Source organism: Ailuropoda melanoleuca, chromosome 1 (genome assembly GCF_002007445.2).
Source record: "Ailuropoda melanoleuca isolate Jingjing chromosome 1, ASM200744v2, whole genome shotgun sequence".
NCBI classification, from domain to species: domain Eukaryota; kingdom Metazoa; phylum Chordata; class Mammalia; order Carnivora; family Ursidae; genus Ailuropoda; species Ailuropoda melanoleuca.
The window spans coordinates 180,501,267-180,515,312 of NC_048218.1; the positions used below are offsets into that span (position 1 = coordinate 180,501,267).

General features: G+C 43.4%; 1 protein-coding gene across 2 annotated transcripts in view; it reads right to left on the minus strand.

The window, feature by feature from the left end:
* Positions 1–7,900, minus strand: part of WNT2 (Wnt family member 2) — a 45,258-nt gene extending 37,358 nt beyond the window's left edge. The window contains exons 1-2 of one of the 2 annotated variants that reach the window (XM_019797704.2): positions 6,976–7,896; positions 4,617–4,843 (exon numbers count right to left, since the gene is read on the minus strand). In XM_019797704.2, the coding sequence (XP_019653263.1) occupies positions 4,617–4,843; positions 6,976–7,058 (310 nt within the window). In that variant the 5' untranslated portion in view covers positions 7,059–7,896. Of the gene's footprint in view, positions 1–4,616; positions 4,844–6,975 lie in introns of both variants that reach the window. The other variant, XM_034671032.1, reaches the window with a different exon arrangement.
* Positions 7,901–14,046: the final 6,146 nt, after the last annotated feature.

A 14,046-nucleotide genomic window follows, 5' to 3' on the forward strand; every position in this document is an offset into this window, starting at 1 on the left:
GAGCCAGCTCTGTGCGTTCACACCGGGGAGCTCTGGCTCAGCATCAACTTTCACGAGTAATTGAGAGATTGTTGAAGGCACTATGCAATATCCTTGAGTTACATACTACGTCTGACTATTAAGGTGAATTTACTTTCTTCTGGAACACCTGCACTAATCACTGGTATTGGGTAAAAGACAGTGAAAAGCTTTTCTTTGGTTTTTCTGGAAGGAAACAAATTTACCGCCTATAATTAGACTTGGGCAAGAACCCTTTGGGGTGCTTTCTTAGAATTGTTCTTTATTAGACCACAGGCTACTTTCCCTTACAGGCTGAAAGGTACATATTTCAGTGCAATAACTACATTAAATTATTTTAATAATCTGTAGTAACTCATAACATGGTGTTGTGGTCTAGTGACAGATATAAGGCTCTTTCGGGTCTGTGTGCACCTCATTTTCCAAGTGGAGCTGTATTTCATTGTTATTAGCATGCCTTTTTATTAATGGGTGCTGCAGCAAATATATTAACAATCAAAATAGAAGCTCAACAACCTAATGCCAGTGCAAGGCAGAAAATGGAGGGCCATTCAGTGATTCAATATGTCAAGACGAGTGTGACTTTTTGAACCACACAGCTGGGAGAACAAACCACCTTCTCGCCTTGAAGCCCTGCTTGTTTCCGTTTGTCATTCAGTGCTAGAATTTATTATATGTCCCTTGCAATATTTGCTCTGCTAGTCTCATTATTAAAAATCAGGAAAACATATCTACACCATATTAAATGGCACTTACCTCAGCCTTCAAAAAATATCTCCCCTGAAACCTCTAACCATCAAAAAAGGAATCCATCATGCCCTGTATTTAGGTAAAATCAATTACATGAATATTTGCCATAGGTAGCAGGCAGCACTCTCCAGGGAGAAATGTGATGGTCACAGAGCTGTTCTAAAGAGTCCCAGGTTATATTACAAGGATCATAGATTTTCTAAGTGAATTGAGATGTTTTGTAAAAGAGGGTGATTAATAGATACTAATGTGGCTTAATCTCAGGTAGTGGCTTTCAGATAAATAAAATTTTTTATTACACTCATTTTATAGTTTAGGAAAATGCCTTGTCCATAGTTACCCCCTTGATCCGCTAATGCCTGGCTTTGTATTTGGAGTGTAGTGCCTACATTTAGAGATGCCATGGACGGAGGAGATTCCAAATGCTTCATGTATTTAACACTAGTCTTATTTTTTAAGGAGAAAGAAGAACAATTTTATGAGGTGGTCTTTTAGGGGAAAGGTATGGAAGGCGCGGATAACAGAATGTCAGTGGCCAGACGGGATTTTGAAAGCAGTAGAGGAGTAAATTGCCTAGGTGCAGAACTCGTCCTGGCATAATTCGCAAACAATGACATTCGCTTGTTGGCTGAAAGAAGAAAGAAAAATCACTGAAAATCTGTGTTTCTGAATTACCAGAGCAAAAACATCACCTTTCTAAATATTCTCATTCATTATTCCAACACATTACTAAAGAACTAGATGTCTATATATTTAAATACAAAACTTAGCACATTGACTGACTTTTCATTTTACCTCCAGATGTTTTGGTATCACGTAGATACGGCCTTAAGATGTTTTCAGTTAAGTGTCTTAGATGAATCACTAAAATGCTATGTGTGAAATAGTAGCACATTTCAAGAGTTGGCTTTGTAACAAAACAAATTTTGATCTTGGGCCTCTTAGAAAAACTGATTCTTTTTAAATCTATCACAATATGAAACAAAATCCAAATCTAAACGGTGGTACTTAACTTCCTGATGTGGTTGAAGTTTCACTGATTTGGGGGTTGAGAGGGACGCCCGTGTGGCTCAGGCAGTTAAGCGTTTGCCTTCAGCTCAGGTCATGATCCCAGGACCCTGGGATTGAGCCCGGCATCGGGCTCCCTGCTCAGCAGGGATCCTGGTTCTCCCTTCTTGCTCCCTATACTTGTGCTCTCTCTCTCTGACAAATAAAAAAATAAAATCTTTAAAAAAAATAATTTGGGGGTTGAGATAAGTCAAGAAATGTCTATTAAGTGCATAGACATCATTTGGGGGTGGGGTGGGGGATGGTTACCTGGGAGGGCAACACTCTAGAAGCTCTGCATTCTGGAAAGTTATGTGTCATTCAGCTCTCTCTTTAAGTGCTGGCTTTCCCCTCCCCCCACCTTTTACTTTTAATACATTTACAAGGATGAGACCTACTCACCTTTTTGTTTTTTAAGGCTTATTCTAGAATTCTGGAGGTGTATTCTTGCAGGAATACTTTTGGGCTTACTACTTTGTTCTTTTAAGTCTCTCTGCCTGTGGCTAGTGACAGTCAGTGGAATGAATGAATTACAAATGTTTCCAGAAATTGTTCTGTCCTCCTCTAGCTCTTTGAAGCAAAAGAGACAAGTAAATGTCCTTCTTTTCTCTACGACCATGGGGTATGTTATAACTTTCATGTTCTCCCCATCAATGGTGTTGGCCTTTGCCTTTCCTATGCATCTATAAGGACATTTAGGTTTCTAAAAGAGTCCTTCACAACTTAAGATGTGAATTTCCCTCCAACCAATTAATTGTAAAAATCTTTGGATAGTTTCATTCGAATTTCTTGATTATATCCAGGATAAACTACTTTGGGCCAGATTCCACCCTCCCATAACCAACACAAAATCATCACTGACAGTCACAGGAGTTTATATAAATGTCTAGGAAGAAATCTGGCCTTCTGTGAAGAATGGAAAGAAATTGTGTAGCATGAGTGTTTTCAGTTTTGAGTACTTTGGCCAAGCTTTCAGCTTCATCCGAAAGAACTCTGAAGGAAGTATAGCTTAGGCTCTCTTATTTACTTGAGGTCTGACACTAAGTCGAACTAGCACCTCTTCCCCCAGTTCTAACCTCTTCTCTCTCAGCAACCCTATAGCCAAGATTAAGGGATTTTACAAATGAATTTCCAGCTTTGCTAGACACGCTATCTTTAGGGTCCATGGGCAACATTGCTTACTTTGATTGGTGATCTAAAGGTTTTTCTTCAATATGGAGACATCTGAATGGATTTTTACAGACAGAATTTGGAGGTGAACATTTTGTAAATGAGAAGGATATTGAATTTGTAGTGATTGAAAAATGATTGTGAGTACTTTGGAAAGTAAAGTCCTCATACAGCCTTAAATCCTGAGAGCTTGTCTACAACATGCCCAAAGATCACTTGTGTTAGATATTTGTAAACTGTCTCTGACAAGGTCCAGCACTTTAATTGATTCACTGGTGAGCTAATCTAGGTGAAGTCTTAAAATTCCATGTAGCTGAAATTTACTATTAACCTTTCAAAAATTTGCGATGTCATAGTGAAACGCCAAAAGGAATGCACGAGAATATAGTTCTTAAACTAGAGAATAAAATTGCAGAATATCGCAGTAAATTAACTTTAGGGATACACTGAGTGAGAGCACAACGCCCTTGGGGGATTTTAGAGACATTCAGTTATGCATTTGGCCTCATAAAACCCTAGGGCTGTGATGATTACATGATAGAAACACCCTCTGTTAAGCATTACCAAGTGTACAGCCTGGACGATTTTCTTAGGAATTGGGGGGAGTGGGCATAAACAAGTGTAGTTTCCTGTTTCTGGGGTTCACACATAAACTGTTGTGTTTTCACTCAGATTTCCTAATAGCAAATGGGCCATGCTACTTCTTGAAGAATGCTAATAATGCCAGGTTAAGGGATGGGTATTTTTGACAATGAAATCTGATTTTCAGTTAATTTGCTCTGATTGTATACCAGCTACTTCCCATATTCGGAACTTTTAAGAAATTTATTATGTAATTAGATAGTGTTTAATGCTCCTTCTAAGTAAAACAGAAACAAAACAAGCATGTATATTTGAAAACTATGTATTCATGGTTCTCACCCAAATCCTCCATAAATATTCTTCTTCCTAAAATGTGCCTGAAAAGCAGCAGGTGCCCACTACGAGTTCATCCATTCATTCACCCCGTCGCTGAGTGAATGGTGCCTGTCCCAGAAGTCACCACAAGAGTGCGAAGAAGAGAGGCTAGTCCCTACCTTGCAGAATTTACAATCTACTGGGGAAAGAAAATGTTGAATTTAGACACAGAGTGACCCAAGGCTGAGTAGCTGGGAGGTGAAAGGTGCTGAGCAGAGTTTTGTCTCTGCTTCTTAATAAACACACAGTTTTTTGTTTTGTTTTGTTTTTTAAATACTTTTTGGTCAATAAAAGATTCGCGTATCCCACCCTGATCTGCTCAAATCTTCTGAAAGATTCAAGTCCCAGAAAGAATAAAAAAGTCAAGAGAGCCCTGTGACCGCTTCCTCCTTTCTCTTGAAGACAAACTCTGATCCTGGAGGGACAGGCAAGGTTGTGACAGGACATGGGTGGACAGAGCACAGAGCCAGGAGACAGTGCTCCTATACCATGCCCGGCCTCCTTCAAAACTTGAGGCGAGTTCCTTGATCTCTCTAGTTGTCATCTGCAAAACAGGGACAATGCCACCCAACAGAAGAAGCTTCTGACTAATACAGTGCAAGAGAAGATGAGCAGGGTCTCTGAAGACCAAGTCAGGGGACAGCCCGTGGAGCTCCACGGAGGCAGGGACTTACTTCGGAGCAGGACCCTGCCAAAGAGGCCGTGATCCCGGTCCAGCGTGTTGCAGTTCCAGCGGTGCTGGCGGAACTGGTGCTGGCACTCCGCTGTCCACTCGGCCACGCCCAGGCCAATGGCCCGCATCACATCTGGGTGCCGGTGGCACAGCTGCCGCTGGCGGCTCACCAGGCCTGGCACATTGTCACACATCACCCTGGAGGAGCCACCTGTAGCTCTCATGTACCTGAAAAGGACCAAAATGGAGGTGAAACACCATGAAGGGCTAGGGCTGGTGCCGTGTTCCCCGGGAAACTAAAGAACTCAGAGCAGGGTTCAAATTGGAATTCTTTATCCTTTTGTGGATATTGGAAAGCAAGAAGTGGCACAGCAGGCATGGGAATGATCTGGTAGAAGCCACCCCAAAATGAAGCAATGACTGTGTGTCTTGGACAGGAAGTCAGGGCCACCTGATGATGCTCTGGTTGGGGTGGAAGAGTCAAGGTCAAGAGTCAGGGAGAGGGGCAATGTGTTTGGGGAAGAAGGCTTCAAAGACTTTTCCCCAGAAGGCTCTGATCTCCAACACAGTATGTCTGGGCTTTGCTCTTCGGGGAAGTCAACCTTTAGAAGCAGCTTGCTCCCATTTATTTGACCTAATGTTTAAGTGTCTTTAGAAAGTGTCTGTATCTGTCTAATCAACGCCTGATGGTGTTATCTGATGTTACACTCTCTGCACAGACATGCCCTTCTTTCCTTACCAAAGACTCCTTTAAATATTTCCATTTTTCCAGCTCTCTTTGTCTTTTATAGAGAAGCTTTGGGGAAAAAAAATTCTTTCTATTGTTATTAAGGACACTAAATGTTTGGAAGAATCAAACAGTGTTATAGCTCCATAAAGTACTTTTGAAAAGAAACTTTAACAAAAAATTACATCATCATCTCTACCCAGATGTTCTCTATTAGTTGTGAAATGTTTAGAAAGGTACCTTTTATATAACCCAAGCTGCCATAGGTGTCTTTTGAAGCGATCAAACAAGGAGAATGTCTTTTTCTTGTATTTTCATTATTTTATATGATCATAAAATCGTTACAGCTGTGACTTCCAAAAAATATATTTAAGTGACAGCTGAGAGACAATGTGACAAAAAGCCTGGGCAATAAATAATGTTTATACACCCATGGAAACAGAAATAGTCATTTTATTGAAAAATGGTCACTCTGATAAATCAATCTTTGATCCTGTGTCAGCAATGTCAAGGCTAAACGCCTTCCTATTCAAAGCGGCTTAGGAAGGAATTGAACCCTTCTTCCCATCATTGCTTTGCCTTGCTCCTTTGAAGAGCTCCAGGGTCTTCCTAAAGTTCCCTGCTCTAGTCTTTAATTTGGCTGAGACTCCTTACTTGTGCCAGATTCGTGTGTGTGTGTGTGTGTATATATATATATATATATATATATATATAAAGAGCCCACCGTAACTGGTCTTTCTGCATCAGTATTTTAGTATCTGTTCTGAAACTTGCAGGTTCAAGGACATTACAGAGCTTACAACTCCACCTCTTTTCAAGATCAGAAGGAAGGGAGACGGAGTGGAGAGAGAATCTCCCTTTGGAACTTTTAACCACGCTAAGACCTGTTACATTTCAACATTCTGCCACTCCTTCACTATGCAAAATAAATCGCAGACCAGCATACAAAGGACAGCAAAGTTACTCTTTGGGGTGACTGATTTGAACAGAGTAGCGTCTTAGAGCCCCCTTGGGCTGGATCTTCTTGTTAAGGTGGTAATCTCTACCTGGAGGCAGCAAGAGGTCCTTCCGCTCCACGGGGTGAAGCATTAGGAATGTGGAAGGACGGGAAATAATGCAAAATCATACGCTTTGCGTTGTGAAGCTCTTGGCTGCCAGAATTGGCCCGTCGGTTTATCTTGAGGCAGTCTGGGGGGGGGTGGGAGACGGTTGTAGTTTTCAAGGTGAATTTTCACCCACACACGCACACACACGCATGCACACACAAGCCTGTGCTACAGAGCTAAAGACCGGCTAGCATGTCTCTCAACGGGATAAGAAATTGGCTGATTTTGCTGTCGCTCATCTGGATCCAAATCAACCAAACATCCGAGCTCTCATTTGAGGGAGACGTGTGTGTGTGTGGGGGGGGGGGGGGGGGGGGGGTGTTTGGAGTTGTCAAAGCTGGAACGGTCTTCTGTGGAAAAGCAAAGGGGCTGAGGCTAAGGCGGTAGGAGAGGACAGCAGCTGGGGTTCCGACAGGAATTTCGATAGCGGTGGCCTCGGAGAAGCACCACCGGGGAAGGTCTATGTGGCTAGTGCGTTCCCCACTCCCATCTCCAAAATCCCCCTGCACCCGTGCGCGTGGACTTACCACCATGAAGAGCTGACCTCAGGGGTGAGCCAGGTCAAGAGCAGAGGGAGCCAGAGCCAGATTCCACCGAGAGGGGCGTTCATATTAACCCCCTTGCGTCCGCATCAGGTCAGACTCCGTGTGCGGGCGCCATGCGTGCCCCGAGCAGAAGCGCTCAGCTCCGGGAGCGCCTCGTCACGGCTGCCGGCGCCTCGCCGCGCCCCCGCCCCCCGCTCGCGTCTGCGGCGAGTGGCGAGACTCGCTGATAAAGTTTCAAACCACCAGCGGGCCGAGCGATAAAGGCCAGCCCTGGCCGCCTCGCCCACAGCCCAATTCCCCAGGCGCGGCGAGCGCGGGCAGCCCGAGAGCTCTGCGCGCCTCCTGCGCGCCCCTGTCCGTTCAGCTCCTCGCCCGCGGGGAGCAGCCGAGGGAGGGGGTGCGGCACCGGGTGGGGCGGGGGGCGCAGGTTTTATGCAAGAGTGGATGAAATGATGGCAAGAGATGTCTGGAGATGAGGTGAGGCGGGGACGGAGGAACACCGCCGCGTGGCCTCGAGCACCCGCGGAGGTAGGCACCTTTCGGGAAGCGTCTGATCAGAAAGCATCAGTGGGGCTCCTGCCACAGGACCGGTGTGGCGGAAAGACGAGGCTACCCTCCGGCAAACAGAAGTCTCCAAGCGTGCAGTGTGGGAAAATGAAGGAGAGGATGAGGAGATTACTGTGTACAGGATGCAAGAATCCAGAGATGATTTTCAACTCATTGCTCCGCTTCTCTCCCAACGCCAAGAGGAAGAGCGAGTGGAGATTTGGGGCTGCAGAGGCGAAGCCGGGCAAGGTTGGGGAGGGAGGGGCCAGGCCTCAGGGAAATGAAGACCTGTGGCCTTGATTCCTCAGAGCTGGGCTTATATACAGAGCTCGCAGGGTGGGGAGCCGGGAGTCCATGACCCTCCGGACCTCACCCAGGCACCCTCAGCCAAAGTGTCTGGGGAAGATGCGGTCTTTACGCACACTCAGCTCCTCCCCGGCGCTGCGGAGCGCAAAAGATCACATAGGGAGGAACCCAGGCAGTGCGGAGCTGCGCGCGTCTGTGCTCCAACACGGGTCACGCCTTTGCGCCTTGCAGGGGTAAAAGGACCCTGGGTCCTGGATCTGGGCCCCCGCATAGAGCCAAGAGAGACTCAGGCTCACGGGTGGAGCATCTTAAGCAGCAACTGGCTTGTAGCCCCGCCGTTTATCACCGGAAAGGAAGGAAGACCAGGAACTCGTGGCGGCCGTGAACTGTTCCATTGCTCTTTTCCTGGGGTGGAGGGACCCGCCGCCCGCCAGGGGAGCGTGCCTTGGGGAATGGGGAATGTGTGTTCGTGTTGAGGGTGGGGGTGGGCGCCGCATTGTTCGCAATGTGAGGAGGGGTGGCTGTCCAGATAGAAAGGCCAGGCTCTCCCCCCACCCACTCCCAGGGCCTGGACTAGCCGCAGCATCAGCCCTTGCTGGGCGCGAGCGCGGTGAGAGGCTGGACGGGGCCAAGCTCAGAAACGCCAAAAACCTGAAAGATGCTGTCATCGCCACCCCCATCCCCCCCGCCGGTCCCTGGCAGGTCCAGCCCCTCCCAGGCTGACCCAGATACATCCCTGTTTGGGTCCGGAAAGGGAGGGGAGGGAAACAAGCACCGCGCCACCCACGACTCGGGAAGAGCAGGGCTCCGCGCCAGGGCCGCTCCATATCGCTGGGCCGCGACCCAAGGGAAGTTCTGGTCGGTCTGTGCCGGTCGTGAGGGAGGGGTGAGGAGGGCCCGGGGCAGGAGTGGGTGGGGGTTGTGTTTCTGCTCACAGTGTGTGCACACGTTGGTAGCGGCGTGTGAGGCCGGGTGAGCGGTGTGATAGTCACCGAACAGCAAGAAATAATCTCATTTACCTCTTTGCTTATGCTCATAAGCCTCTTTCCTGGATGAAGGAGAAGAGTAAGCTACAGTTTACTTCCACTCTATTTTGTCCAGTCTCTTGCAGTAAATCCAGACGCTTGGGACATGTGGAAGAAACGAGTGGCCCCAGAGGAACCCTAAGTTGCCAAAATTTCACTTCTACCAGCAAATAATGTAGGGGTGTGTATGTTGGGAAAGGTAGGCAGCTGTAGCTTCTCTTACGGAGGATGAGACCTGAAACCACCTAAAAAACTCCTCAACTCCAAGTTCCACCCACCTCAGCACCTCCTGTCCTCCCAGCTAAGGGCAGTTAGAAGTACAAGGACTGTGACCATCAGCTTAGAGGCCCTTCCTCTCTGCCCAGGGAATTATTGAGTGGCCAGGACATCTGCCCTTCAGTTGTTGGTGAGGCCAATAGAATGACCTAAACCTGAAACAGACCTTCTGGAAAAAGAACGGACCATCCCCAAAGCTAATTAAATCCACTCCAAAGGACTTCATCCTGGGGCAGAAGTACCACATGACTTGCAGAGAAGAAATCAGCCTTGGTAAAAGGCAAAAAGCTGAAAAGTTCAAGAGAAGCTAAATCCAGATGTGAAAATAGGTCCACCCAAACACCCCTTCCTGACCTGTCTAGAGGCAGTCTGGACCAGATGACTTGTCTCTTCCAGATCTGTGATTACGTTTCCCTTACTCTCCACCCCTATTCACTTATGACCCATTATGAGCCCTGTACAGCTCCTCTTCTTGCGAAAAAAGCCTGACTTTCCTCCTTCCTCATCTGTACCTGTTCTTCAGATGGACCCTTCACTTTGAAGAAAGTGCGTTCACTACTAGAAGTTGGGAAATGCTCAAGAAAGTTTGGGGAAAAGGAAGTTATTGCAATCCTCACTTCTGTTGCAATAAAAACTACCACCCTAAAGAAGAGTTAATAAATAATGAAGTAAATTGCATATGACTTCAGCTATGCTATAGCAGATGATGAGGTAAGGAAAGGCAGGGTTCAGAGTGCCATTAGATCTATAGATGTCTGATTTTTTTTTTTAATTCAGTGAGAAATCTCAGAATTGACTGTAAAACTCATTTACAGTATACAGAACCCGATTCCCTTTCTGGAGATTAATGTTAGTTTGCTTATAACTTCGGTATAGCATCATAGCCAAATGAGTCAGTCTATTTTCTTAGTTAGATCCATTGTTTGTCTAATCTCCCAGGGCAGGGAGAGAACTAATTTACTACCAAACCATCTCCACCCTTTAAAAATGGAGAGTTACTTCTTCAACCAAGTAGTCATTTGTGTTTCAGTCTGAACTGGCTTCTTCCTAAGGCAGTGACTCCTAATTTAGCTACTCACTAACCAATGATTCAAAGGTCTAATATCTCCAACTTAGATTCAGTGACCTTAAGTGAGAACATTTTGTGTTAACAGGATGGGCCAAAATAGGAAAGAAAAAAATGTATCTTTTTATTTTCTAAATCTATGAGTATCACATACATTACAATATAGGTTATGTATCAAATAACAACATAGAATATATATCCTTACAATTTTTTTACTTGCTAAGTCTAACCAAGAGTGTCATATACATAACATAGGTTAATTTTGAAATTTTAAGTTTGTTTTTAATGCCCTTAAAAACATTGCCCCTTTCCCTCTTTAGTCACTCCAAAATTTTTATTAAGTGCACTCTCACCTATTCTTTGTCAAAAATTCCTCTTAGGAATTGTTAAAGGTATCAGTGATTTAAATCTCAATGTGCATTCAAATGTGCACCAAAGACTTACTTCTAACCACGAGAGAGTAATAGGTACCTGACTTGTTCTCCTACTGGAAAAAAAACCTCTAAAACTACATGCAACAAATCTTTTCAGGCATTGGGTAATAGGTAGCACACAGCTGTGATCTTTGAGAGAAGGAAAATACATGAGGTATGCTCCATGACTATCCCATAATTGTCCTGGTTTTTCTGCTGAAAGGCACCTTTTTTGGGGGGGGGTGCAAGAAAGTGGAATCCATACAGAGTAGTCTCGTTTATGGAGAACTTGGAGTCTTGGGCTATCGAAGCAGCTGAAATTGGCAGGGCAGCATATCTGAAAGTAGGTAGCTGTGAAAAGGGGGGCCCTAAAAGTCTACATGGGGATTCACCATGATTCCTTGGCCAAGAGCTGAGATGAATATGGACATGAAATGACTCTGCTCGGCCTAGTAGGGATTGCCTGCTGCATATTATGCAGTGGTGAGAGACAGAATTCCTTCTTGGTGGGGGTGGAGAGACTTCATGAAGCACTTCAAGTATTCACGTTAGATGTTAGAAAGGCCATCCCTTTAAAGTAAGGGGCACACCTTAGTGTAAAAAGCATGTTTTAGGTCAAAAATTCAAAATTTTGTCTCTCCATATCACATACTCAAAGAATAAAAACAAACCAAACAGGCCAAGGGAAATTTACAAGAATAAAACCAACACTCATTAGAGGAAGACAACATAATCCAGCACCCTCTTAAGGAAGACCATATTGTATAATTTACAGTGTTGAACATACAATAACAAAAATTAATAGGCAAGTGAAAAACTAGAAAAATGTGACTCAGACTCAAGAAAAAGCAGTCAAAAGAAACTGACTCTGAGATGGCCCAGATGTAGGAACTGGTGGGAAAATTTTTTTAATAACTTATAATTATGTTCAAGTATTTAAGGGAAAATATGATCACAATGAACAAATAGATGAAGAATCTCAGTAGAGAAATGAAAGGCGTAAGAAACAAATGGCAATCTAGGACCAGAAAGTATAATGTTTGAAATGAAAAATTCAGTGAATGAGTATAACAATGGAATGGGGTTGGAAGGAGAAAAGGATGATAAACTTAAAGATAGAAATTATGTAATCTGAAGACCAGAGAGAAAAGATACTGAAAATTAAAGAAATGTAATCTCAGATATCTGTGGTTCAGTGCCATGCAGTCTAATATACGTGCAAGTGGAATTCCAAAAAGAAAAGAGAGAGAAAATGTGAGACTACATAGATGTATATGAAAAAACACAGCACCATATTTGTCCAATATGATAGAACACATTTATTTATAGATCCAAGAGGGTCAGAAAACCCCAAGAAGAATAAATACAAAGCATATCAAACTGTTTAAAACCAAAGATGAGAAAAATCTCTAAAGCAGCCGAAGGGAAGAGATACATTAAATACCGGTGAACAAGAATATGAATTAACAGCTAACTTTTCATTAGCAATAATGGAAGTCAGGAGACAACAAAGCAACTTTTAAAAAATGCTTAAAGAAAAAAAGTGGTCCCCACAGAAGTCTATAATAAGTGAAAAATATCCTTCAAAATTGAAAGAGGAGCTATTCTTTGTTTCTTCTTCCCCTTACCTTGGGAATAAGGACTACACTCCATGAGTATGGGCAAAACTGAAACAAAGCAACCCTAATAAAGTCTAAAACCAACTCTTGACAGGATCAAAGTGAGCCATAAGAAAACTCAACTCTCCCTGAAATGACATAATATCATTCAGGGTCTCTATAAACTTTCATCCATTATATCCAGCATCAAACCTAAAAATTAAAACAAACAACAACAACAACAACAAAACCCAGCAAGAAAAAGAAAACAGAAACCCAACAGAAAAGAGAGCCAGAAGTAATTTAGCATTTTGATTTGAGTTACCAAAATGACTTTTAAAAGTTCAAAAAATAACAGATAATTCTAACAGAAAACTAGAACTCGGAAGACTTAAATAAGAATCATAGAACTGAGGGAGGGGGATGGCCAGCTGTGACTGAAATTAAGAATTAGATAGATGGTTTGAGGAACTATCTAGAATCAGCAGAACAGTGGACTAATAAGAAGAGAGGTCAATAAAAAGTATCCAGGTAATGCACAGAGAGAATTAAAAGGATTTAAAAATGTAGAAAGGAAAATAAGAGATCGAGTGAAAATGTCTAGAGGAGAGAGAATGGGACTAAAGAAATATTTCTGAGAATTTTCCAAAATGATGAAAGAAAGAAATCCACATGTTCAAGAAATCTACAAACTTGAAGCAGAACAAATACAGGGAAAACGATTCTTAGGCACATCACACTTAAATTGGTGACAAAGACAAGGAGAAAATATTAAAGCTGCATGAAAAGACAGGCACAGTAGCTTTGTGGGAGATACTATAAGCTAGGGCTGGCTTTTCAATGGAAACCATTGAAATCAGAAGACAGTAGAATGACATCTTTAAAAAACAAAAAAAGAGGGGTGGTGGGTAGGACTACTAAACAAGAATTCTGTAACCATTATAAAGATCCTTCAAAAACGAAGACAAACCAAAGATGCTTTCAAACAAGAGCTAAGAAAGTAAATATTAAGATAGTTCTTTAGGCTGAAGGAAAATTATACCAGATAGTGTTATGGAATTGCAGGAAAGAATGAACACTGGGAAGGGTGAATTTGTGGGAAGATACAAAATGATATTAATGTTAAAACAGTTATTAAGTGATTATAATATCTTGTGAGGTTTAAAACATGTAGAAGGAAAATGTATGACATCACTAGCACAAAAAACAGGAGGGTACTCTGATTCCAGGTTAGATGAAGTATGTAATACTTCCCACTGTCTCTCCCACTGAATGCAGAGATACAACTTGGAAAGAATGCATAAAGAAGCTATTTGAAGACTATGAAAGGGAAATGGTAGTGGGTGGATTAAAGAAAACCGAAATTTTAAGTACTAATAAGTTAGGATGAGTTTCTTATTTTGTACCTCCTCTGATATCCTGCAGCCTGTGCCCAAGGTAGCCAAACCCTTGAAGTGGGTACCTTGTATGAATAGAGGGACCTACGAGAGAAGTTTCCAGAGAAGCCCTCTGGTTTTGATTCAAGAAGCATGAAAGGGACTCCTAATATACCAGAGAGAGTGGGAGAAATCCCCTCAGTGCTATCCCTCCACCCCATATTTCTTACACCTGGGGCTCCTGAAAAGTCCTATGTTGGTGTTGGCAGTAGTGACAGTAGGAAGAGTGAGGGCTCACATGTGCATAAAACTGTGACAGATGAGAAAATTCCTCTCCAAAAGAGGGGAGTTGTGGTCTCAAGAAAGCAGGACAAAATTCCATTGCCTTTTCCCCCTCTTTGCCTTTCTCTTCTGTTGTGTGGCTCTAGAAATGGATATAGTCAAGAA